Below are 25,058 nucleotides of genomic sequence, written 5' to 3'. Positions count from 1 at the left end.
CTTTCCAGGCAGCCCCAGGATATCAGACCGGCCAGGCAGAGGCAGCCGGGGAGGCTCCACATACGGGGTGAGGAGTTGAGTTATGGATCAGCAACCAGACACTGAGTTGGTAAAACCAAGCCCTGGAAGATCGCAGTTTTTAAAATGCAAATTTTCTCTGGGTGGCTCTCTCATTTCATTACGTTGCGGTCGGTGGTTGGAGTTTTCTCCCTCTTTTGAAAATTGTTGCTAGTTTTGGGCCCTGACCTCAGCCGCAAGGTGGGGATGGGGCTCCTTGCTTGTGCTAGGCTGTTTCTGGGCGATGTTTCCAGGCCTCTGAGGCAACGGGGTTCAGCGCTTCTCCCAGAGAAACCCTGCAGCTCCTACCAGCAGCTCTGGACCCACTGGTCTAGTTCCAGTTCAACCATAAGGCAGCTAGCCAGGAGACACAGGCACAAAATGCCCTGGGAAATCAGAGCCGGCTTCAGAGAGGAGGTGACATTGGAGGCATTTCCAAATTAATTCAGTATGACCAGTATTGATGTTAGTCCCTCCTTTGACAAATATTTACCAAGCCCTTACCATGTGTTGGGGATATAGTAATAAGCCAGAGGGGCCCTTGCCCTCAAGGAACTCACCTTCTAGGCAACAGCAAGTAAGCAAATAAATGAATAAGATCGTTTCAAATAGTCGGAAGGGCTACAGGTAAGGTAAAAGGATAGAAAGTGAGGAGTAGGGGGAGTGACTTAAGACAAGTGGTCAGGAGACACTTACCTGAGGAGCTGAAATTTAAGTTATGCTCGATTGTTAGGAAGGATCCAGAGCCGTGAGGATATGAGGGTCACGGTGGCCATGCAGTGGAGAGTGGGTGGTTGGGGAGGTGGGGGGCAAGCCGGAGACCACTTAGGGGACCATGCAGGGAGCTGAGGGGGTGATGACGGAGAATTGGAAGGAGAGGGATGGGGAAAATGCAGACATGGCGGCAGATTTAGAAAGTGGTGCCATTTGCGTGGATCAGCCCTGGAGAGTAAAGAAAATGAGCTCTCAAAAAAAAAAAAAAAAAAAAAAGAAAAGAAAAGAAAAGAAAAGAAAGAGAAAAAGAAATAAAAAGGAAAAGGAAAAGGAAACGGAAACGAAAAAGAAAGCAAAAAGAAAAAGAAAAACGAAAAAGAAAAAGAAAAAGAAAGCAAAAAGAAAAAGAAAAAGAAAAAGAAAAAGAAAGCAAAAAGAAAAAGAAAAACGAAAAAGAAAAAGAAAAAGAAAGCAAAAAGAAAAAGAAAAACGAAAAAGAAAAAAGAAAAAAAGAAAGAAAAAGAAAAAGAAAAAGAAAACGACAAAGAAAAAAGAAAAAGAAAAAGAAAGCAAAAAGAAAAAAGAAAAGTGAGCTCTCGATGGTGACTTCTAGAAGTTTGGCTTGAAAAATACTAGTTACGTGGGGAGGTTATTTTCCAGATGAGAAATACAGGGGCTGGAACAGGTTTGTTGATGCCAGGAAATGAGAGTCCATGGGTGATAATGAGAACAATGGTAACTATAGTTAATTGAACACAATGTGCTTGCTCTTTGCTTAAGCTAGTTCCATTAACGTATCAATAATCCTGTGAAATAGATACGTTCCCATCCCCCGCCCCCCCCCCATGAGAATCTGGGAAAGCGGAAGCTTATGAAGGACAGACCTGGGGTTCAAACCCGAGTCTGTCTGCTCCGAACGGTTACACTCAATAGTGCTTTCATAATTCAACTTTCACAAATAATAAGACTTTTTACAACTGTTGTGTTTAAAAACATTTTTCTATTTTTCAACAACTTTTCAGCACTTGGCTAAATTATTTAACATTTTCTTAAAAAAAAAAACAACAGGGGCGCCTGGGTGGCTCAGTCGGTTAAGCGTCCGACTTCGGCTCAGGTCATGATCTCGCGGTTCGTGAGTTCAAGCCCCGCGTCAGGCTCTCAGAGCCTGGAGCCTGTTTCCGATTCTGTGTCTCCCTCTCTCTCTGACCCTCCCCCGTTCATTCTCTGTCTCTCTCTGTCTCAAAAATAAATAAACGTTAAAAAAAAAAAAAAAAAAAAAAAAAAAAAAAAAAACAACAACAACACGAAAGAATGGCCAAAAAGAAATAAAATAAATAATGAAAAATCCTCCCATGAGAGATGGACATTAGACATCCTGGGCATTAGGCAAGTTGCCCACTAGGCACATGGACTCTGGTGAAGACCCTGGATGCCCCTCTGTGACCTTTAATATATCTTTCAAAGCCTGGTCTGCCTGTCCCTTCCCCCCTCCATGGTTTTCTAGCCCATCCGCTATGACCTTCCCCCTCATCTCTGTCCTCTCACTAACCAGGACTTCTTTCACTGCCTCCAAACCTCCCTGCCTATCCAAACTGCGATTCTCACTCTCCTGTCTCCTCCCTTGGTTAGCTCCTACTCATGTGACCAAACACAGGCCATGCATCACCTCCTCCAGGAAGCCTTCCCAGACTCCCATCTGGTTCTTCGTTTCAAGGGTCGTAGAATCAAGCTCCTCCTGTCCTCAGCGCTTCCTTGGTTTTAATTCCCACCTATCAGTGTGATTTCTCACCACCTCTCAGCTCAGAGCTGGCCCTGAATAGGGACTCGGTAATTGACTAGTGAATGAATCGTGTTTCTTGGCAGCTTTGAACGGCTCTGCCTCTTGCCTGTGAGTCCTCAGGGGAGACTCGTGGCTCAGACGCAGCTCTGTCCCGGCAAGACCTGGCACCCCCCTCTGGAAGAACTAGCCCGGTCACCACGCAGCTAGACCCTTACTCCCAGGTCACCTGCTCTCCACGCCGCAGGGCTCCAGGGAGGGCCACAGCGGTGACTGGCAGAACCGGGAGGGTGGGAGAGGAACAGGGAGGGAGTTATGGGGAAAGGGAAAAGCCTTTTGTTGTCATGGGGAGGGGCCTGGGGTCTTGATGGGGGCGTACCCCACCAGCTCAGCCCTGCTATCTGGAAATCCTGCCCCCCTCGGGGCTCCAGACCACCAGCAGCCCTGCTGAGTTGGGGTGGGGAGGGGCATGGGGGTGTGCAGTTACCATTAGGGAAAACGATGATTTCAACAGAGACCTCCCCTTTCTCCGCCTGTAGCCTTGTCCTGGGTCCCTTTCGGAAGGCCTCATTTTGAGGCCCAAGCTGAGGCTGAGTGGGGCGAAATGCTCCGCGGTCCAAATATTCGTAAATGGAGCTGTTTTCCCAAGCTTGAGGCCGGGAAGCTATGACCTGGAGGCTGGCCAGGGATCGCAACGTGGGGTCCCGGCCAGCCGCTTGCTTGTTAGATAAGATAGTTTTATGCTGCCCGGCCAGACCGCGAACAGAGGAGGGCAGGGCCTGCATCTCACACATACCTAGGTTCCTGGCGCACACTGAGGCCAGGCGCGCAGCAGGACCTCAGTTGACGTCTCCTAAAAGTCCGCCCGGCCAGTTCCTGGACCAGCTCCCGCTGTCACGTCGGGCAGACCTGGACTGGGCCACGTTCAGTAGCTACACAGCCTTGGCCAATTCCCCTGATGGCTCCGTGCCTTACTTGCCTCATCTGTGAAACGGGGACGATGAAGTGCCCACCTCGCAGGGTTGTCAGAGGGCTCAAACCGAGCCCCGTACTTGGCCCCCTGTTGGCTCCTGGAAAATTCTCACTCCTAGTGACCCCCAACAATCTGGGGGAGCTGGCAAACACCCGGGGAAATCCTCAGATTGAGAGACACAGTGCCACAGGGGTGACAGCACGCCGATTCTGTGGATACGAGGAAATGGGCAGGTGACAGTGCAAGAGGCAGAGCCCCTAAACGCTGGTGGCCGCAGTGACAACAAGGGGCATTTGTTTTAGAAGCTCAGGCTCGGGGTGTTGGGGGATGCAGAGAGCTGGAGCCTGACGCTTCTCAGACTCTTCTTTTCCATAGAATGTCTTTAAAATTTAAAGTATGTGTGGGGCGCCCGGCGGCTCGGTCGGTTAAGCTCTTGGTTTCCGCTCAGGTCGCGAGCTCACGGTTCACGAGCTCGAGCCCTGCACTGGGCTCTGCACTCTCAGCATAGAGTCTGCTTGGGATCCTCGCTCTCCCTCTCTCTGTCTCTCTGTCTCTGTCCGTCTCTCTCTGCCCCTCGCCAACTCACACCCTTTCTCTCTCAAAATAAATAAATATTTTTTTAAAAATAACGAGATAAAAGTATGTGTGGGGAGGGGAGGACAGAGGGACACCGGAGGGAGGCCGGACAGGGCCGTGGCCCAGCCTCGGGCTCTGCTGGGCTGCCAGGATTGCCACACCCTGTGCCCTGCTCTTCCCATTTGTCACACGGGGGCTTAGAGGGACTGGCGTCCGAGGGATTCCGTGAGTGGGTGCCCATCAATGCCCAGAACGGTGCCGTGCGTGTTGTGGAGGCTTCTGCGATCGCCTGAAGAGAGCCAGCACGGTGTAACCGAAAGCGCGTGGCTTTGGCCTCCGTGTCTGAGCTCAAGTCCAGCCTTCTCTCCTCTCGGCCACAGAAGGATGTCGCTGAGTCACTCTGAACGTTGGGCGCGTGCTCGGTAAAATGGGAACGATGACGGTGATGATAATAACGGTGGAGACGCTGATGCGAGGAGTCCGCTGTGGCACCCAGCAGGTGGCATGCTCCAGGTGGCTGGGATTACCACGGTCCCAGACTTTCCTGGAGTACGAGGTCTTAGGTGTCAGGAAAAACCGATCTACAGGCTGGGTTTTCAAAGATCCTGCGGTGGTTAATTGCATGTGCCAACTTGACCGGGCCACGGTGCCCGGATCGTTGGTTAAACCTTATTCCGGAGGTTTCTGTGAGGGTGTTGACGGATGAAATAAGAGTCAATTTGGTGGCGTTTGGGTCAAGCAGACCGCTCTCTATAATGTGGGTGGGCCTCATCTAATCAGTTGAAGGCTTGATTACAAGAAAAGATGAATCTTCCCTAAGCAAGAGGAAATTTTGCCACAAGACGGCCTTGGTACTTGAACCACAAGAATGGCTAGTCCCTGGGTCTCTACCCTGCTGATCGACGCTGCAGATTTTGGATTGCTGCCTCCAATTGCTGTTTATTTAAGAGAGACAGCACAGGTCAGGGAGAGGCAGAGAGAAAGAGAAACAGAGAGAGAGAGAGAGAGAGAGAGAGAGAGAGAATCCCAAGCAGGCTCCGCACTGTCGGCATGGCGCCTGATGTGGGGCTCGAAACTACAAACCCGAGAGATGATAACCTGAGCCAAAGTCAGACCAGCTGAGCCACCCAGACGCCCCTCAGCAGGGTTCTTTAACATTGAACTGGAAGTATATCCTCAGGAAGTAGACCCTTGGGGCCCCAGACCCTGGGGAGGCCTGGAGTGATGAGGTGGGAGGGCAGACCTGTGTCTTGTTACCCTGTGAAACCACAGCAGATTGAGCAGAAGGCCAGAAAGTTCCTTCTTGGGGAAAACGTCCGGGTAGTGAGTTTGGGGTGATGTCTGAAAGGAGCCTAGACTATTGTCTACACCCAAGGACCTACCTTGCAGAGAAACACTGTGGATGGAGGGAAGACTGGGGTCCTAGCCTAAGTTCCCTTCTACATCCCGGGCCTCAGTCTCCCCATATATAAGGTATAATAAGGGCTCGGACTCTAAAGTTTCTAAGGCACCCGTCAGGGTAGATGCCCAGGAGGCGCTGGGCGGGACAGTGACCCAGGCAGAGGGTCAGAGAGGACTGGGTAGGAGCAGAGGCAGCTCACAAGCAACAGTAAGGAGAAAAGCTACTTTAAGTCCTGCTGAGTGGATCACTGAGAGAGGGGAAGAGCCCCTCAGGGTCTAGCGATTCCAGAAAAACAAAGCTTTTTTTCCTGAGCTATCAAACGTTTCTATTAAATTTTTCTTCAAAAACATTTTAAAATTATTCAGGCGCCCTCCACTCTAACCATCTAATTTAATGTTTTGTATGCTGTCATTAAAAAATAACTTTGGTGTTTGTTTTTGCTTCTTACAAAAAGAATGCTCATTTGTTATAGAATGTTAAGAAAATTCACACAAGGGGAAGAAAAGAAGATTGCCCACGCATTAATGAGGGCAGGCCACCTGCTGTTAATAAACAACTCCAAATTTCAGTGGCTTAACATAATAGGTTATTTTTGCTCAAGCAAAAATCCAATGACGGTGTCTCGTACGTGGCCATTTTCTGGATGATTCCAGGACCCAGAATCCTCCTCTCTGTGGCTCCATCATACTCTAGGGCCCTGGGTGCTTTGTCTCTAGCCAGCGGGTGGGAAAAAAGTCAACGACCGTGCCGCCGGTTTTATGGGTTCAGCTTGGAAAAGGCAAGTATGATTTCTGCTCACGTTTCATTGGACAGAATTCAGTCACATGGCCACATCCGACTGCAATGGAGGGTGGGGAATGGAGTCTAACTATGTGTCCAGAAGAAGAGGGATGGATCCCACGGGGTCCACCACATCCTGAACTTCAGCGCTTCGGGAAGCACCACTCGTGCTTTGGGGAATCCCTTTCCATTCTGTTTTCTATGCCACGTACATTTTGTGTAATAAAGCATTTGGCTCACAGGAGTGCCTTTGCTATTCTTGGTGTGCCCATCGGACCAGATCTGATAGTTTAGGCCGACGGGATGACTCAGGGTGGGGGCTGACCATACCTGAAAGACCAATCGTGTGATTAGAGGCTCGGGGCTTTGAGCCGCGTGATGTCAGCTCAACTTCCGGGGAGGGGAGGGGGTTAGAGATTGAGCTCTGTCCCTTATGCCAATGTAATGAAGCCTCATTAAAAACCCTGGATGCTGAGGCTCTGGTGGGGCTCCTTGTTGGCAGTATTGTGTCATACACGGATGCCAGGAGAGAAGCATGGTGCTTGGAACCCTCCCAGACTGAGCCCCATGCGTCTCTTCTAATGCGTATCCTTCTGCTATCATACAATGCTAATTGCAACTACAGTGCCTTTCTGAGTTCTACGAGCCTTTCTAGAGAATTAATGAACCCAAAGGGAGTCCATGGGGACCTCCAGTTTGCAGCCGGCTGGTCTGAAGTGAAGGTAGCCCTGGGGACCAGCAAACTGGTGGCTGGAGTGTGAAGAGAGGGCAGTCAGGTGGAGGACTGTGCGCTCTTCCTGTGAGGCTTGGCTCCACTCCAGGTCCGTACGGATATAGATACGGATTCGCACGCACAAACACTCGTTGAAAGGCGTGTGTTCCCAAAGACGGGATTGCTCTATAAATCCTACTTTGTAAGATGCTCTTTTCCCCCACGTGACTGTTGCTGCTGGTGTCTTTCCAAGGACTTGACCTGAATCCCAGGTCACTCCGGAAACCCAGCCAGAATTCTAGGACTCTACTTGTTTTCCCAAGTTGGAGACGGATGGAATGGCCCAGCCCAGCCCAGCCTTTCGCCCTTATCTGGCTCAAACCTCGTCCTCGGCATCACCCGGCAGCACCCCTGGAGGACGGCTGGGTGAGCTTAGCACAGCTAAGTGTGGGCAGAGACATCTAGGCCAGCGGCCGGCTCTCCAGAGCCTGCGATGTCAGGTGCCCGGGCCAGAGCTGTGGCATAGGGAGGGGTCTGGAACAGACCGGGACAGTGTGGGCTGAAGCAGGGGCCCCACCCAGGCTCCAATACTTCACCCATTGCCGTCCTGCCGTGGCCGCTGGGATAGCCCTGGCTCCCTGCGTGCCTGGCCTTCCGCCGCTGCCTCTCGTCGGGCACAGGGAACTTGGGTGGGGCTGGGGGTGGAGAGGCAGACAGAGAGACAGGTAATGCTCGCTACCTTACCGTCACATGCAGAGCCCGAAATTGACCTCAGACATCCTCCAGGTCAGGACTGTCAAATTCTACTGCTGTTAGAATCACCTGAGGAATCTGTTCACAAGGCAGATTCCCAGGCATCACCCGCCCCCACCAGACAGGCTCATCCATTGGCACTGGCGTGAAGATATAAGAACCCGCAATTATCACATCACTTACGGGTGATTCTGACCTAAGTGAGCCCACTTTCTGGTACATCCTCCTTGATTACCTGAGGCTCAGAGAGGGTAGGTAATCCTTGAATCTGTGCCCTGATGACCATGATGTGCCTGACATTGGGGAGGCGCAGAGAGACGGACAGTCACCCGAGGTCGCTTGCCCTCCCTCTTGGGGCCAGAATGAGTGGCGGCTCCAGGCAGATGGCTTTGTTTGCCAAGGTCCCCTGGCCCCCGGGCATCCACAGGGCCCGGGTTCCACAGAAGAAGAGGCTTTGTCAGCCCCTGGGGGGTTTTTCATTCTTCTCCATTTGGTGCATGTGGAAACTCATCTCTGGCTTTTCTTTTTAGGAGACAACAAAGCTGGGACTCCTGTCCTGGGGGATAGTGCAGCCTTCACCCCACAGGAATGGTGGTGGGGAGAGCCTTTCCGTACCACCACCACCCCCCCTCTCCGCCTTGCTAACCACAACTGTACAGCCCCTGACCTCCCTCCCTCCTTCTCCGGCTGGCGGTCGGCAGGGTGGAGGTCCCTGGGAAAACTCCCGTGGCTGAGGAGCCAGCAGACGGTGCCCGGGGCCTTGGCAGGGTCCTGGACTCAGGATGCCTCCTCCGCGGCTCAGCCTCTGGTCTGGATGCGCCGACGGGATGTCTGGTGGCCTGGCGTTGGCACGCGGGGCTGTGCTGTGCAGGTGACGTACGTGCTGCTCCGGGTTTCCAGAAAATTCCGTGCCCACGGATGGGGACGGAGTGGCAGAGACCGCAGAGATGGGGGCCAGGGATGATGCTCCAGACTCAGAAGAGAACCGGAGGCTTTGGCCTCTGCTGCTGTGCCCGCAAGAAGCCGCTGAGTCACGATGTGTCCTCCAAAGGCAGCCACGGGTCTGGTCTGTGGCCATCGGCTCCCGGCTTCTCACCCTGTGCCAGAGCACCTTCTCTCCTACTCCATCAAGCAATGCATATTCATCCCAGCAAAGCTAAAAATACAGACAAGAAGAGGAATTATCACCCCCAACTCACTAGTTAGAGAAAATCACTTTTGACCTTGTATTGCATTTCCTCCCAGTCTTTTATCTAAGATGGGAAGCAGGGCAATTCTAAGTGTGGTCTGCAAACCGTTTCACGAAGAGAAAGTATGAAAAACGAGTGAGCATGTAGAAACTTCTATCGCAATTTGACGTGGCCAAATCACCGTGTTTGCCAAAAGTATTGGGTTGTAACCAAAGAGAAATCACAAAGCGGTCCTTCAAGGATAGGTAGACTGAGAAGCACGAATATCGATATTATTTTAAGAAACATCCGTGTTTTTTTTTTTTAATGCTTATTTACTTTTGAGAGAGAGAGAGACAGAGCGTGAGCAGGGGAGGGGCAGAGAGGGAGGGAGACACAGAATCCGAAGCAGGCTCCAGGCTCCGAGAGGTCAGCACAGAGCCCGACGCGGGGCTCGAACCCACGAACCGTGAGATCGTGAGCTGAGCCGAAGGGGGACGCTTAACCGACTGAGCCACCCAGGCGCCCCAAGAAACATCCGGTTTCGCTCCCTGCTCTGTCTTCATTCTGTGTCTCCCTTACCGCCTCACATTGTGTCTAGTGCTGTCTCGCTTTTATGGCATCATTGTCCCCCAATTTTTGTTTACCAGTTCTCGATGCTGGACATTCTGATGGTTTTCGGGATAACGACCGATACGTGATGAACATCTTTGTTCGTGTTCTCCCTGTGCATTTGCGCCATTCCTGCCTTCAGATGAAGTTTCAGAAATGAAATGGCCAGAACAATGGAGGCCCATCTTTTTAAGATTTTAGACACGTGGCTAAAACGATCTAAAGAAAAGCTGACCCAATGTGCCAGCAAGTTAGGAGAGGTCGGGTTTTTAAGGCGGGCATGGCTGGCGGGGGAGGGGAAGGGATTTGTGCAAAACAGCCGCCTCTTCCCATGACAGCCTTTCAGAGATTTGGAGACTGTGACTGCGTCCAGGCTCCTTGTGTCCAGGTCCTTCAGCTACTCCTCATATGGACCCAAGAACAGCAGGGCCAGAAGCGGCCTTGGGAGTTCCCCGCCTGGAAGTTCTCAGTTTGGCTTCTAAGCCGCACTGGTTCTGCAGGGTATTCATTGGTATTGCCAGCCAAAAGGACTTTATGATGAAATCATCTTGAGAACCAGTGAACTAAGCAATCCAAGAAGATATTCACTGCAGGACTTCTCAGAGCATTTAATATGTTAATGTGCATTTTTTTTTTTTTTTAATCTTCAAAAGGGGCCATAGCGAACAAAGTTTCCCCAGCTCATCTGACCATGGAAACCTTCGGGGAAGGGCAGCTCAAAGAAATAACCGTTCGTGGAACCCCCTCCCCCAACACAGTGGTTTTCAAACTTTCGGAAAGACACAGAACACTTTCTTCAAATTATTTTGTATAAGAAATCTAGTGGATTTTATGCAGAACAGGTAAAAACAGGAATGGAACAACACAGAGGCCTGATGATTCATTGTCTTTCCTGGGAGGACCCCCCGGGCGATATCTCAGAACTTGTAGGCAAGCCTGTAGCACTATTTGAAGACCCTAGTCCCCAGTCGATGTCCTCTCCCCCACCAAGGACTGTTTGAAAGGTCATTGTAGGGGGAAGAGGGCAACTGTATGCATAGTTAGTAGTATTTGTGGAGCACTTATGTGTCAGACCCTAGTGTGAACTTTAGAGAAAAATAAGAAACATTCTCTTGTCCCCCAAAAGTTCAAGTCTGGCGTGCGAGATGCACGCAGACACGTGCAAAGGGAATCACAAATACAAAAGGTATGTAACAAGGACAAGTGGCATGATAGACATTTGTTTTTTGTCTGCCACACGTCCCTTCCTTTGGGAAGCTGCCTCTCTCACGCTCCATTACTGGTAAGGTACCTGTGACAATATTCCATATGCTTCCAGCCCACCAGCTGGCAATGTGACTCTTGCCTGGCCGTCACGGCATCCTATTCTCCTGGTCTCAGGGGCCGGTTGGGGACGGCACGTGACGCAAACCTGGCCAGTCAGAACCATTCCCTAGGAGTGTAGATTGATGTTCTTTTGGGGGGGGGGACACTGCATTGGGATGGCAGGAGCCCCTCCTCTTTCTGCCCTGCTCTCCCACTTTCTGCCCCCACTTCCCAGAGGGACTCCACCTATAGCAGGAAAGAGTGAGGGCAGTCCCCACAGAGAAAAGGGTCGAGTGGCGAAAGGTGAGAGAATCCTGACGTCTTCATTTCCAGGACCCGCTCTAAGCCTGGACTTTGCAGATACGCAAGCCAATTAATTCCCCATAGGGATTTACACCAACATGAACTGCATTTCTGTTGTTTGTTATCAAAGGTGTCATTGACTAATGCAAGGGACAAAAGACGTCGAGGAGGGAGAGGTCTCTTCCGGCTGGAACAGTCAGAAGAGGTATCTCAGAGGATGTTGACCTTGAACTTGATTTGGGAGGATGTAAATCCTCTAGATAGGAGGGGGTGGAGCATTACAGGTGGAGGGGATGGTGTGAACAGAGACGGGGAGAGAGGTGTGGAAAAAGTATAACAGTTACCCAGGGGACCGGGAGTACCTGGAAAGACAGGCTTGGACCATTCTATAGGATGGCCGTGAAAACCAGGGTGAAAGGTTTGGTTGGCAATGGGGAGCCACTGGGAGTGTTTGACCATGGATGACGCAGACAGAGAAGGCATGGTATGGTCTGACTGGTGTTTTAGGAAGATCCCTCTGACAGCAGGTGACAGGTGGGACATGGGGATGAGGGAGAGGGAGGAGCCACCACTGAAGGACTGGGAGCGTTGAGCTGCCACCAGCACAACAGAGAAGTCAAAGGGACGTGTTGACTTGGGGGCAAGGGGACAGATTGGATCAAGCCGCACTGAGGTTGAGACCCACTATGGATTGAACCGTGACCCCTCAAAATCCGTATGTTGAAGCCGTAAGCCCAGCGTGGCTGTATTTGGAGTAAGGAAGTAATTAAGGTTAAATGAGGTCATTAGGGCAGAGCCCTGAACCTATAGGATTAGCGTCATTATAAGAAGATACCAGAGTGCGTGCTCCCTCCCTCCCTCTCTCTGTGCCACGTGAGGACACCGAGAAGTTCTGCCAAGCCAGAGAGAGAGTTCTCCCCAGGAATCAAATTGACCAGCACCTTGATCTTGGACTTCCCAGCCTCCAGAACTGTGAGAACTCACTGTGTTCTTTAAGCCCCCAGCCTACCGTATTCGGTTGCGGCCACCCGAGCTCAGGCAAGGCCACAGGGGGCATGGCGCTCAGGTAGAGACAGAAGTGCACCTGCGTGCACGTCCACCTGGGGGCACTCTTCTTGGTGGCACAGATCTACAAATCTGCCCGGACCTGGGGCCACGTGCCCCAGGTGTAACCATCACCTTTTTCATCATCCCAAACAAAACACCCCAGACCCGTTAAATACAAATTCCCCCTTAAATTCCCCGCCCACCGCCCCCCAGCCCCTGGTAACGCCTATTCTATTTTCTGTCTCTCTGAATTTGCTCATTTTAGGCACCTCACGTTAATGGAAGCGAGCGTGCAATATTTGTCCTTCTGCGTCTGGTTTATTTCCCCTAGTGTCACATTTCCCAGGCCCACCCACTCTGTAGCATCTATCAAGATTTCATTTCTTCGGGTGGCTGAATAGTATTTTGCTGTACGAACACACCACATTCTGTTTTTCCATTCCCCTGTTGACGGGCAGTTGGGTTGTTTCCACCTTTCGGCCGCTGGGAATAAAATCGGTATGAACACAGTGTCAGTAGCGATCGTCTCGACCATCAGGCTGAACGGTCGCTTTTTTCTCCCCTGAATCACTGACCATCATGTTTATCTCCAAAATAGCTGAGAAGAGAAGTCGTGTTTGAGTCGAGGTTTGATTCTCCGACAGTCTCCCCACACCCTGTGGCAGCTCCACAAACCTGAAACCCTCCCCGATGCTCTGAAAACCCGGGTCTGGCCCTGATGTGCAGCTTCCGGTTGAAGGTGGCACTCCCTCGACCCCCACCCCCACCCCCACCGCAACAAACGGACGTCGTCATCCGGCCACCTGCTCGAGCCCCGAATCTGAATCCTCTGCCTTCTATCTTCTGACATCTTACATGCCATGGCAGCGGCTGTCGGCTCAACCTTCCAGAATATAGCCTGACTCTGCCCAGCACTCTCCCTCCCTGGTCCGTGCCATCATCCTCCCCAGCTGGAACTGAAACGGACCCGCGAAGTCTTCCTGATTCCTCCCACTGCTCCTCTATAACCCACTTTCCTCCAGCTGCTAGCGGACTTTGGAAGGCAAAGGCAGATCACACCATGCCTCTCTTTATGGCTCTCTAGTGGCTTCCCATGCCGCTTGGCATTGCTCCCCCCCCCCCACCCCTGAGTTATCTGGCTCCATGTCTACACAGCCACTGCCACCCCGCCAACCCCATCTGGTGCCCCTTCCCCCGTTCACACCAGCCACTCTCCCCTTCCTTGCTTGCTCCTTCCTCGGGGACTTTGCAACTTGATGGGGTGTGTGCTCCAAAGTACCCCTCACCCGATCTTTGCATGGCTGGCTGTTTCTCACCTCTGAGAGATCCGTTCTAATGTCACCTCCTCCAGGAAGCCTCCCTGACCACCCAACTGGAGCAGCTACCCCATACCCAGGCCTGGACATCTCTGTCCCAGGACCACACTTAAGATCTTTATGCCACTGATTGCTGTATGAAAGTATCTCCTGTCTGTCTTTATCTCCTTCTTCATTGTCTCTTGTCCCCCTCCTAGATGTAAGCTCCAGGACAGCAGAGGTCCTTCCTCGTTGCCACTCCACCCCACCCCGCCTCCCTGTTCCCAGAACAGGGCCCGATACGAAGGCACTCAAGTGTTAGTAACAAGCAAACCATCGAACGCACAAGGATGTAAGTAAGCACTGGGGTATATCTGAAGTTTCCCTGTGCTTTCTGAAGTCTGCGGTGGGATCCAGGCTCTGCCAACACTTCCTTACGGCCCGGGGTCTCGCGTGCATAGTAAAAGCATGCGCTGTCTTCTAATGGTGCTTGCACAAGTCTCGCTTTCTTGTCGCCAACATCAGCTGTGGGAGGAGGGTGCCTTCAACAGAACATCCACCAGCACAGCCGTGGACCCCCCTCCACGAGGACGCTGGCCCCACGCGCAGGGCTTTGGGGCTCCACCAGGGAAACTGGTCTACCTGGGGTACAGCCTCTTCTCCTGGGGGTTCCAGGAAACCTCGGGGTCTCCAAATGTGAGGTCTTTTCTGCTCCAGGGAGGAGGGCGATGCTTCAGAGACAGCGCCTCCCTGTCTTGCGGTCGGGCTATTCTTGGGCCTCAGAATGTTCTTCTCCTCGGTGCTGACAGCTGTCACCTCTCCCGGTGGTAGTGCCCGGCCTCTGGAGCCCCACTCGCTGGGTGGCAAGGGCTTCCTCGGGCCCCACGCCCACCTGGGCTCTGGCAGGCGTGGTAGGAGGAACTCAGAACATGTGGCACTGGGGGCTCCTCTCGGTGCGGCCCGGCTCTTCCTCCTCTTGCCAAACAAAAGCTTCCTGCTCCGGCAGGGACAAGAGCCCGTTTCTAATTGTGGAACAAACAGACCAAGCCCTTTCACCAACTCCAGGGCCCCTGCCTGATTTGCTTGCTTTTTCCTTCCCCCCACTCCCCCTCCGCTGGCCACGTTCCCTTGCGCCTGGGCTCCTACCCCACTCTCTCCTCTCTGGTCTCCGGATGGACGGTCACTGACCTGCGGCTGCCATTTCCTCTTCCTCCAACACCCAGTTTATCATGTCTGGAGTCTTCTAGAAACTGATAATAGCCCCCTTTTCCTCCTGCATTGTTCACTCGGTCAGCAAGCATTAAATCATCATCACCATCATCACCACATTCAGCCATCACCATGGTTACCGTTTACTACCTTTATCCTTATCCCCGCGGTTACCACCTACCACCATCACCAGGGTTTGCTACGTGCCCAGCGCCGCGCTGAGAACTTGGTGCATCTCATTTACTCCTTGTGAAGTAGGCTTTATTCTTCTCTTCATTTCACAGAGGAGGGTACCGAGCTCAGAGAGGTTGCGTAGTTTGTCCGGGGTCACACGGCTGGCACCTGAGAGAGCTGGGATGCTAACGTGATGCCACTGGTCGGCTCAGCCCTCAGGCTCCACGGCTTCCGGTGGCAGAGGGGTTAGAAACTGAATTCTGAAGCGAGGCAGCCTGGGCTGGCCAAAGCCTGGTGCTAGCCCTGCCCCTTCCTGGCTTTGTGGCTTTTGTCAATATTTGACCTACGCCTCAGCCTGCTTGTCTGTGACATGGGGATGACAGTGGTACCTAGCCCCCAGGTTGCCATGGGCATTAAAGGAGTTCATAGATGGAGAGCGGGTACATTGTCTTAGCAGGTGACTGGGACAACATAAATGCTCTGGGACACGTGCAGAAGGCACAGTAAGACACAGCCTCTTCCCTCAGGAGCTTCTGGTCTAATGGGAAAGACCGTCGCATCGTGGGATGAATTAAGCCACAGAAAGGAACACGGCATGTAGATGGTCAGGGCAGGGACATATCACAGGGGCCTCCACTCAGGGCCATGCCGAGGCCAGCTTAATCGTTTTGTCTGTTTTTTTTTTTTGTAAGAATTCTTTTATTTTGGGGGCGCCTGGGTGGCTTGGTCAGTTAAGCGTCCAACTTTGGCTCGGGTCATGATCTCGCGGTCCGTGAGTTCGAGCCCCACGTTGGGCTCTGTGCTGACCGCTCAGAGCCTGGAGCCTGTTTCAGATTCTGTGTCTCCCTCTCTCTCTGCCTCTCCCCTGTTCATGTTCTGTCTCTCTCTGTCTCAAAAATAAATAAACATTAAAAAAATTTTTTTTAAAGAATTCTTTTATTTTGAAATAACTTCAGATGTACAGAAAAGTTGCAAGGGTGTTATGGAGACTTCTCATACACTCTTCCCCCACCTTCCCCTAATATGAACCTCCTACTTAAGCATGCTACCTTTATCAAAACTAAGGAGTTAGCATCGATGCAATCCTATTCACTAAACTACAGCCTTTGTTTCGATTTCACCCATCTTCCCAATCCAGCACGTACTCCGGGATAACGTGTTGCATTTGGCCAGCTTAGTTTTGAAGGAGGAATAGGAGTTTGCCAGGGCACAGCTCTAGCCATCGGAGCCGCTGGGCACGACAGGCCAGATGGGACTACAGCTGGGCTTTTAAACACATGCCTGAAGAACGTGCTGTTTCCCCAGAAAGAAGACAAAGGAAACGGGACCACAAAAGAGGTTCGTGATGGTGGTTGTTCCCAGCCACACTCCCTCCAGCTCTGACCCCATGGGAAGGTTATCGGAAGAGGTCAATATGGTGCAGTCAGGCAAAGACCACCTCTGTGGGCCCTTGTCCTACAAGGAGGGCCTGATTTTACAAGGAACCTCAAAAAGCAAATGGAACGGCTCTCCAAACTGGGATCGAGCCCTGGCCCTTTGGGCTCTGCATCTTTGGGCCAAGGTAAGCATGGAACTGATGGCCCCAGGAAGACTCGTGGGGTTGATTTCCTGGCCTTGGGATGCAATTAGCAGTGTTCAGGAGGAAGGTGATGGGATCTACAGAGGGGCAGTGGCAAAGCACGGTCCCCCAGGTTCAGGGAAGCGTCTTCTACGAAACAAACTCCTGCTCTTCTCTTTGAGTCACTTTTTCCATCTTGGCCTTTGCTCACCGTGGGAGCGCTAAGCCACAGAGGGCCTGGGTGAGGGGGCAAAAGCGTAGACGGCGGCAGGGGGTGGGGGACGGGTAGCCTGGTCTGCTTTGCATCTAGGTCAGCCCCAATCTCTACATGTGTAATTCACTTGGCTTCCAGGGCCTCGTCCTCGGTCTTGGGGCCAAAGCCTTAGCTAGAATGATGTATTACTGGCCTCATCTTCCCTGGCTGGAAACCAGGCCAGGGGATCAGCAAATCTGCATGCATTTGTCTTTTTATGCAACACGGATATATCGAACGGCAGCCCGTAGCCCGGCGCCGTGCTAGGCTTCCCATGGAGCGCTGTTCTCTCAATAGCCCACCTTCAACAAGGACATAAAATAAAGGATATAAAACTTTTTGTAGCCCCTAGAGTTTCCTACTGCCACCGTAACAACATAGCGACAAACTTAGTGTCTTAACACACCGTAAATCTATTATCATACAGGTTTGGAGGTCCGAAGTCCAAAACCAATCTCACTGGGCTAAAGTCAAGGTATCAGGAGGGCTGGTTTCTTTTGGAGGCTCCAGGGGAGAACCTGTCCCCTTGCCTTTGCTGGCTTCCAGAGGCTGCCTGCATTCCGTAGCTCCTGGCCCCTTCCTCCATCCGCAGAGCCAGTGAGGTAGAATCTTCTCTCCTCCCTGACTGTGCCCTTACATCTTTCGCTGTCATAAGAACCCCTAGAATTACATTAGACCCACCCGAATTTTCCAGGAGAATCTCTCCTTCCCTTCTCAAGATCCTTAATCGTATCTGTGAATTCCCCCTTGCGTTGGAAAGTAACGTGTTCCCGGGTTCCAGGGATGAGGACATAGACATCTTTGGGGGGGAGGGGCGTCCTTCAGCCCACCACAAGCTCGTTTTTGAAGTGGTTGACAGCCCAGGTTCTAACGTCCACAGACCTGGATTTGCATCCCCACCCTGCCCACACCCTTACTGTGTGACCTTGAGCTACTTAATCGCTCCGTGCCGTAGTTTCTTCCTCTGTAAAATGAGACTAACAAGGGACCTCAAGGGTTGTCGTGAGAAACATATAAGAAATATATAAGCTAGCGTATGAATTCTAGCCAGAGAACCTTAGCTAGAAACAACAGAAGCTGCCTTTCTGCTGCTTTGAGCAGAAAAGCAGCCGCTCGTAAAGTCATCAGGAAGGCTGGAAATCTAGGGCCAGAAAACGTCAGAACAAGGCAGAACTGTGCCAACGAGGCTTCCTGTGTACCTCCCACTGTCCTGTGCACCCAGTGCCTACTGCTGCCATCTGTGGCCCTGCCACAGGACGCTGGCCGCTCTGGGGACAGACCCTCTGCTGCTCCTGGGCTGAAGCAAGTGCTGGGCAGGAGTGTGGGATTGGCTGGCCCCGGTCACATGTCCTCTTCTGGGTTGCAAGGGCTTCTGGGAAAGCTAGGATTGGCTTTCTCAGCTTCTGGGCAGAAGGCTGGCTCTCCTCCCCTTCTTGATGCATAGGATGGGGAACTCTTCAAACCCAAAAAGGGGTTCAGCTCTCAAGTCAAGCACTTGCGCACTGCCACTCGTGATGATGGCTGGTCCGGGCTTTCTACCGATGGATGAGGTACAGTTGTACCCACTCCCCAGAGCCTACTGGTCCCTGTTGAAAGGTGCCCAGATGTGGCCCGAGATCCCAGGCGCTCTCACCCAGATGCCAGCCAAACGCCGAGGGTGACAGCCACTCCCAGGTAGCCATCTGGCCAGAGAGACCCTGCTTGGGCTGGAGAGCTCGCAGCGCTGGCTAACGTCATCAGCTTTTGTTGGAAGGAGAAAAAGACAAACCGAGAGAGTGAGAATGAGCACGCAGAGAGGCAAAGGCGTCCGAAAGATGTTTTTAATGTGCATCCGATTATGCAGCCAAGCCAGGGGCCTCTGCCCAGCTTCCCGGCACGTTCCTGCCTGAAGACAGCTTGATGATTTGAAGGCAGCCGCGGTCAGATTGTATACCTGTCAACTGCCTCTCGGCGCTCGCTGGGGCACAGGCTCTAATGAGGCCTGACACCTCAGGAATCCAGCAGGATGCGAAACAGCCACAGAGGGCAGGAGGGGAGGCAGGCGGGGCCTGCTCCGGCCACTCGGCCCGCCTGGAATGCGCCAGAGGAGTACGGGAGGGAGCCTGGTGGGCCCGGCTCCAAGTTGTGCCATGGCCATTGCTGATAGGATAATGGCAAAGCCACATCACCTCTCTGAACCTCAGTTTCCTCATCTATAAAATGGGGTTTAGTATTCTTTCAAAGGTTTACTGGGGAGATCCAGGATAGAGTATACAAAGTGCCTAGCTTACAGCAACACCTAATAAACGATAATCATAAATCTTATCAACCTTGTCAACACCCCCATCAACCTGCACATTCTTGTCTGCTTCACTTACTTGCCTGTTGAGGTGCTGAGAATTCGACCTCTCGGATGTTTATCCTCCATGATAAATTTTTTCAGCTTTCTGGAGATGTAATTGACGTTGTGTAACGTTGTGCAAGCTTAAGGTGGACAAAATGTTGATTTGATACGCTCGTGTATTGCAACGTGATCACCACCATAGGGTTAGCTAACGCCCCCAACCCGTCGCGTGAATAACTTTTTTAGAGAGAGAGCGAGCGAGTGCGTGCACGTTCACATGCAAGTTTGGGGGGAAGGGCAGAGAGAGAGACTCTCAAGCAGGCGCCACGCTCAGCACGGAGCGTGACTCGGGGCTCCATCCCACAACCTTGGGATCATGACCTGAGCCGAGTTCAAGGGTCAGACACTTAGCCGACGGAACCACCCACGCGCCCCTTAACTTCTCTTCTTGGAGGTGACAACATGTAAGATGTCTCTTAGCAACTTCCAAATATATAATCCAGTATATTAACTATATATGCACCATGACTCATTTTACCTCCTTGAGAGCCTGTTGGGAGAACTTTGAGCCTGAGGTGAAATGTTAGAGATGATGTTGGCCAGCTTGTCCATGTCTCTGTTGAGGACATCCGAGCTCAGGGTGGGGAGGTAACTTACCCCAGGAGGGCAGACAGAGCATGAGGCCCCTTCTTCTTGGAGCTCCTGCCATGACTCCAACCGCAGGCATGTTAGGAAGACGCAGAGAAGGGGAACAGCCAGCATTCTGGGGCCACCAACCATCATTCTGGAAAACGGGGGTGGAGCACATCAGAGCCCTCAGGGAAGGCACAGAGAGGTATAGGCAAGGGCCGAGAGCGCCAGTCCCTGTGCTCTGGTAGAGGGAACACTTGAACAAGCCGTCCTAGGAACCTGCCGAGAAGAGCAGATTGCAGGCCCAGAGCGGGGGAGACCGACCCTTCCTGGGGTCTGGGTGTTGTCATAGGAGTTGGTGGTGAAGCCGGGCTTCAAGGACTTCCCGAGACGGGATTCAGCAGAAAGGGGGAGCAAAGAATCACATCTGGTTAAGGAATAAAGAGGGGCTTCACGAAGGAGATGAGATTCGTCCCACCCTGTGAAGGAGGGATCAGGTTTCCAGACAGAGAAAGGTAAAAAGAGCAGACCTGGCCGTGGGCACAGCCTGAGCAAAGGCGGAGAGATGAGAGCACAGGGTGTGCTTGAAAGTGAGTGGTTCGGTCGGACCGGAGAACGAGGGGCAGGAAGCAGAATGGAGGGAGCTAAGGCTGGTATAGCACTTGGGATCAGGTGGGGGTAGCAGGAAACGCCAGGGAAAGGGAAGCTGTGTTTAATTCCAAGGGAAGAGGGAGCCATTGAAGGTTGCAGAGCCCCGCTGCGGCGTGCCTGGGGCTGAGGTTGAATGAGAGGAACTGGCGCAGGGAGAAGCAGGGCAAGGTGGACAAGGAGTATAGGTTCTCGCCATCACCAAGATTCACCAACGCACAGCCTCCTGATGACGTTGAATAGCCTCAAACCCAGCAAGTCCACAAGTCCGCTCCTCTTTGCTCAGGGGGTCAAGTCTCATGCCCTTTTGGTGAGCCTGGCTTTCCCAAGGCTTCTGCCTTGAGTGCTGGTTTGTAGGGGTTGGGGAGCCCCTTGCTCGGGCAGCTCCAGCTGAGTACTGACGAGTGATGCTCGGTACCTCGCCTTAATGACAACTAACGTGGTTCTTATTACTTCAGGGCTTTGCTAAGATCACAGCACACAAGGGGCAAGGAGGGGGCTTGGGGGGTGCCTGCCACGTGCTGGGCAAACGCACACACCTTCGCTTCACTGCATTCGCACCACATCTGTGATTTCACCCAATCCCACAGCAACCTCGTGGGGGAGATGTTAGTACCCCATTTCATAGACGAGAAAACTGAGGCTCAGAGGGACTAAGGAAACTGCTCAAGGTCTCTGGGCTAGACGGTGGCAGAGCCACGGAGCACCCGGGTGGCTCAGTGGGTTAAGCGTCCGACTTCAGCTCAGGTCATGATCTCACAGGTCGTGAGTTTGAGCCCCGCATCGGACTCTCTGCTGTCAGCCCAGAGGCTGCTTCGAATCCTCTGGTGCTCTCTCTCTCTCTCTCTCTCTCTCTCTCTCTCAAAAATAAACTTCAATGAAAGAAAAAAGAAAGTGGCAGAGCCAGGACTCGAACCCAGATCTGTGTGTCTCTAAACTGATGTTTCCCCCACATCACGCTCCCTCTGGAGAACAGAACCTGGCCTACAAAATGCCACGAAGGACACTCAACCGCCTCCTTGAGGGTAAGGAAGTGCACGGCCAAGGTGAGCCCCAATCCCTCCTCATGAGGGGTCTGGGAACCATTAGCCAGGATAGCCAGAAACCAGTGCGGTCCCAGTCAGGTCCTGGGTGGGTGGCGATGAAGTTGGTGCCACTCGGTCTTCTCTGGAGTGTTCTTGGCTCTTCCCTTCCCTGTAAAGAAACGTCCTCTGCAGCTACCGCAGGAGCACCCTGGGACCGCCCCCAGCCGGGCAGTAAAGGCACGCCTCCCAGCTCTCCAGTACTGCCTGGAAGGCCAGCCTTCCCCCGATGCCCCTTCCTCCTGGGGAAGTGCTTCTCTCTCTTCCCGACAAGCACGCCCTCAGTGGCTGCAGCTGGACATGAACGCTGCCCCTTTCCTTCCATGTTGGGACTTCCTGTTTAATACCTCTGCACCTACTTACTCCCTAGCAAATTTCTATCATGCCCTACCATCCCCACTAAGCCCTCCCCAGCCAGGACGTGACCACCTTCCTCTCTGGCACTGGTCCCACCTCGATGCTGCCAATAATGGGTAATGCTTACCCATTAGCACCTCCCAGGACACCCAAGCTCCAGCTCTGTGGCTGCTGCATTAATCAGGTCTCCTGATTGCAAGTGACAGAAACACAGGCTGAATGCATTGAAAGCCAAATGGAATGGGATGGGATGGGATGGGATGGGATGGGATGGGATGGAATAGAATAGAATAGAATAGAATAGAATAGAATAGATTAGATTAGATTAGAATAGAATAGAATAGAGTAGAATGGAATAGAATAGAAATTGGCCACTACAACTGATAGCTGTGGGGATGGGGATAAGACCAAATCTAGAGTTAAAAATGCTAGTAATTGATTTTCTCCCTCCTCTGTCCCCCAACTGTCAGTATGTGCCTCATTCTTGCCTCTCGCAAATGGGCTCCTCTACAAGATAAAGAAAGGGCCTCGGATTCCCAAGTCTCCAGCTTCCCAGTGGACCAAGTCCAGTGGGAAGGAAGGCATCTTCTTGCTCTGGTTCCCTTAATAGGGAAGAGCTTTAGTGGACGCCAGGGCTGGAGGGGGGCGGTGGTGTCACTCCGGACCCAATCGCTGGGGCCAGAAGGATGATGGGATGATTGGCCCAACCTAGGTCTACTTGTGCTCAGGTCTGAGGCTTGGGGCAGGGAGACTTGTTACCAGAGGAATGGAAATGGGGAGCACACTCAATGGAAAGAATAGTTTCCATATACCAGGGAGCAGTGGTCAGGAGTTTGCCCAGGATGGTTCAAACAAGAAGGGTTTCCCAGTCCTTGGGGCCATCCCAGGGGCCATCCCAGGAGCTGGGTCCTAACGGGGTGACAGAGCAGTGGTCTTCACAGCAAGCCGGGAGGCAGAGGCCCCCCTCCAGGGAGCTTCCCAGCTTCCCCTGCAGGGAGATGCCAAGAGGCAGAATCCAGAGTGTGAAAAAGACGCAGAGGAATCGGGAACGCGGGGAGCTGCTGGGTGGCTCTGCCTGAGAGGCTGGGCGGCGGGCAGGGGTACCCGGCTGCTCACCAGGACAACCCCTTGCCCGCCCCCACCTGCTCCGGGCGGTGTGGGAAGAGAGCCCCGGCTGGTCAGGACGGGGAGGGTGGCATCCTGCCTGCACCATTAACTGACTGTGTGACCTGGGCCTCAGTTTCCCCGCCAGTGAAATGAGAAGTTCGGATGGAAGTGGCCTCCGCCTCCCCCGGAGTCGGCCCCGGCTCCTCCCATCTCCCCAGGAGCGAGCATGGCCCCCCGAAGGCCCTCGGAACCCAGGAATGTGCCCCGGGCCTCAGCCTCCTCTCAGCTCCTGCCCGAGGAAGCTGGGGGAGCAGTTGGCAGGGCAGCCAAAGGTCCCCTCACCTCCCCCTCTTCTCCCCGAACCATTGCTGCTTCCCCCTTTCTTTCCTCTTTTGGCTGCAAAGCACATACAGATGTGCGGCTGTCGGCCACAATCAGGGGGCTCAGGTGAGGAATGGGGCCTGGCAGCCTTCGGCTTGTACTCGTTTGCCTGAGTGCAATTTCCCCATAATTACACTTCCTAACTTTTCAGCATCTGTGAAAGATCATCTTCTGACACAGCGGAGTCAGGCTCGCGCCGGCCAGGAGGCGAGGCCCTTCGTTCGGAATCATTTTCAACAGGCAGAGAAAACACATTTGCTCTCGCCTTTCCGGCACGAACGACGTCCCCAGGAGACAAGCCCAGGGCCTCCCGGTGGCTCCGACCAGCCCACGTCCCGGCGCCTGCCAACCCGTCACCCGCTCCCGCGCCGACTCTCCACCGTCCGCCTCAGTTCTCAGTGGCTCCTCGTCGGCCACCGTGGGGTCGCCCGCTCACAGGCTCACCCTCCCGCAGCCCCACTGGACGGCTCCGTCAGTCATTCACGGTGACATCTGGAGGGTCACCTACGCTGTCACCCCCTGCTGACTCGCCACCACTATAGTTCGACCTCCTCAGGCCTTCACCCACCCGTGTTCTCTGCCGTCACCTCGTCGCCCACAGCCACGCACAACCACACGGTCACCTACAGCGGCACGCCTGCACAGACGCCCCTTTCACTGCCCTTTGCCGGCGTCCCGGAGCGGCACGGAGTCCGGCCCGAAACCCCCAACAGGCGCCCCACGCGGCACCCAAGCCCGCCACCGCACGGCCTGCAAACCCATTTCCTCTCCCACTCGGGCCAGCGGGGGTCCCGTTCCGGGCAACACCAAACTGGAGATCCCACGCCGCCTCTCCCGGGACCTCAGATGAAGGTTTGCGTTGACAGGGAGGGGACCGGAAGGAGAGGCAGACAGAACTGAGGGCCGCGGACGCTCTGGGGAGGAAGGAACCACAAGGGGCCTTATAAACGCGCTGGGGATGCGGCCAGGCCTCCAGCAACGAGCAACAGCTCAAGGGACAGTCACGGATGCAACGTGTGCCAAGGACTGTGTGGGGAAGGGGCCCCGGGTGCTCGGATCTCCCCACCTAGGGCCTGCTGGCCCAGGGCTGGGGACCCAATCCCACCGCCTCAGGGTAAACAGACTGTGAGCCAGGGAAGGCACTCCCACTTCTGATGGAAACCAAATACCCCGGGGGTGAATCATGCCCAGATCCTCAGACAGGGCCACTCTGTTCTCACAGTTCTGTAGGAAGGATTGCTGCTCCCAAGACCAAGAATCTAGAAGGAGCCTGGGGGTGGGGTGTGGTTTCAAGCAAGCTTTTCCTTTTGTGCGTGAGACAGACACGAGGCAAATGCCTCCTAGCCCCAGCTCACGGCAGACATCACTAATCAATCATGACACAGAGAGGTTAAGTAATTTGGCAAAGCTCACCCCTCTGATAAGTGAGAAGAGCCGACTTTTGACCCTGGGCAGTGTGAATTCAGTCCTTGATCTTAACCATTGTGCTTTACTGTCCCGTACCAGCTCTGGCCGCTGGCCTCGGAGGCAGCCTGTGCCTCCTGTATAGCTCCCCAGCAGAACAAGAGATGAAAACAAACCCTTCAGAGAGGGGGGTAACTGAAAGCAGGGCCAAATGTGGGGGTCGGTGCAGACATGAATTCAAAGTCAGGCTCTGCTAGGGCGCCTGGGTGGCTCAGTCAGTGGAACGTCCAACTCTTGATCTCGACTCAGGTCGTGATCCCAGGGTCGGGGGATCGAGCCCCGCCTCGGGCTCTGCCCTGAACACGGAGCCTGCTTAAGATTCTGTCTCTCTCTCCCTCTGCCCCTCTTCCCTGCTCATGCACACACACACACACACACACACACACACACACACACT

The 25,058-nt window shown here is 53.3% G+C and overlaps 1 protein-coding gene and 3 long non-coding RNA genes across 10 annotated transcripts in view; 1 reads left to right on the top strand and 3 right to left on the bottom strand.

Annotated features, from left to right (window-relative positions):
• Positions 1-8,256: 8,256 nt before the first annotated feature.
• LOC122231336 lies at positions 8,257-15,168 on the bottom strand. 7 transcript variants are annotated; one of them, XR_006208524.1, is made up of 4 exons: positions 14,664-15,168; positions 14,118-14,497; positions 13,822-14,000; positions 12,488-12,778 (listed from the first exon to the last, which is right to left on the bottom strand). XR_006208524.1 is itself a non-coding variant. In XM_042959102.1 (3 exons), exons 1-3 carry the CDS (start codon positions 14,704-14,706, stop codon positions 8,271-8,273), a joined length of 1,053 nt encoding a protein of 350 aa, XP_042815036.1. In that variant the 5' UTR covers positions 14,707-15,168; the 3' UTR covers positions 8,257-8,270. The 7 variants fall into 7 exon arrangements, 1 of the variants encoding a protein (XP_042815036.1); XR_006208527.1 differs by having other exon boundaries at positions 12,488-12,663; XR_006208525.1 differs by having other exon boundaries at positions 14,866-15,168.
• On the top strand, positions 14,868-23,592 carry LOC122231339. The gene is made up of 3 exons (XR_006208534.1): positions 14,868-14,938; positions 15,997-16,196; positions 23,349-23,592. It is a non-coding gene; the product is annotated as an uncharacterized LOC122231339 (long non-coding RNA).
• On the bottom strand, positions 18,737-19,757 carry LOC122231340. Its single transcript, XR_006208535.1, has 3 exons — positions 19,650-19,757; positions 19,027-19,132; positions 18,737-18,808 (listed from the first exon to the last, which is right to left on the bottom strand). It is a non-coding gene; the product is annotated as an uncharacterized LOC122231340 (long non-coding RNA).
• Positions 21,227-25,058, bottom strand: part of LOC122231338 — a 17,471-nt gene continuing 13,639 nt past the window's right edge. Inside the window, exons 4-5 of the long non-coding RNA XR_006208532.1 lie at positions 21,837-21,898; positions 21,227-21,464 (exon numbers count right to left, since the gene is read on the bottom strand). This is a non-coding gene — a long non-coding RNA (uncharacterized LOC122231338). The remainder of the gene's footprint in view (positions 21,465-21,836; positions 21,899-25,058) is intronic.

This window comes from Panthera tigris, chromosome D1, assembly GCF_018350195.1.
Source record: "Panthera tigris isolate Pti1 chromosome D1, P.tigris_Pti1_mat1.1, whole genome shotgun sequence".
NCBI lineage: Eukaryota > Metazoa > Chordata > Mammalia > Carnivora > Felidae > Panthera > Panthera tigris.
Note: the sequence above shows the minus strand (reverse complement) of the source record. Positions and strands in the feature narration are given on the sequence as shown.

What these genes read in the sequence shown, in the direction of transcription:
- LOC122231336 (XM_042959102.1), bottom strand. Translation starts at nt 14,706, where the DNA reads ATGATAAACTGGGTGTTGGAGGAAGAGGAAATGGCAGCCGCAG. An exon ending in AGAGGAAATGGCAGCCGCAG is followed by an intron (nt 14,498 to 14,663) that starts GTCAGTGACCGT and finishes TTCCACAATTAG; the next exon opens with AAACGGGCTCTTGTCCCTGC. An exon ending in GAGAAGAGGCTGTACCCCAG is followed by an intron (nt 8,901 to 14,117) that starts GTAGACCAGTTT and finishes CTGTATTTTTAG; the next exon opens with CTTTGCTGGGATGAATATGC.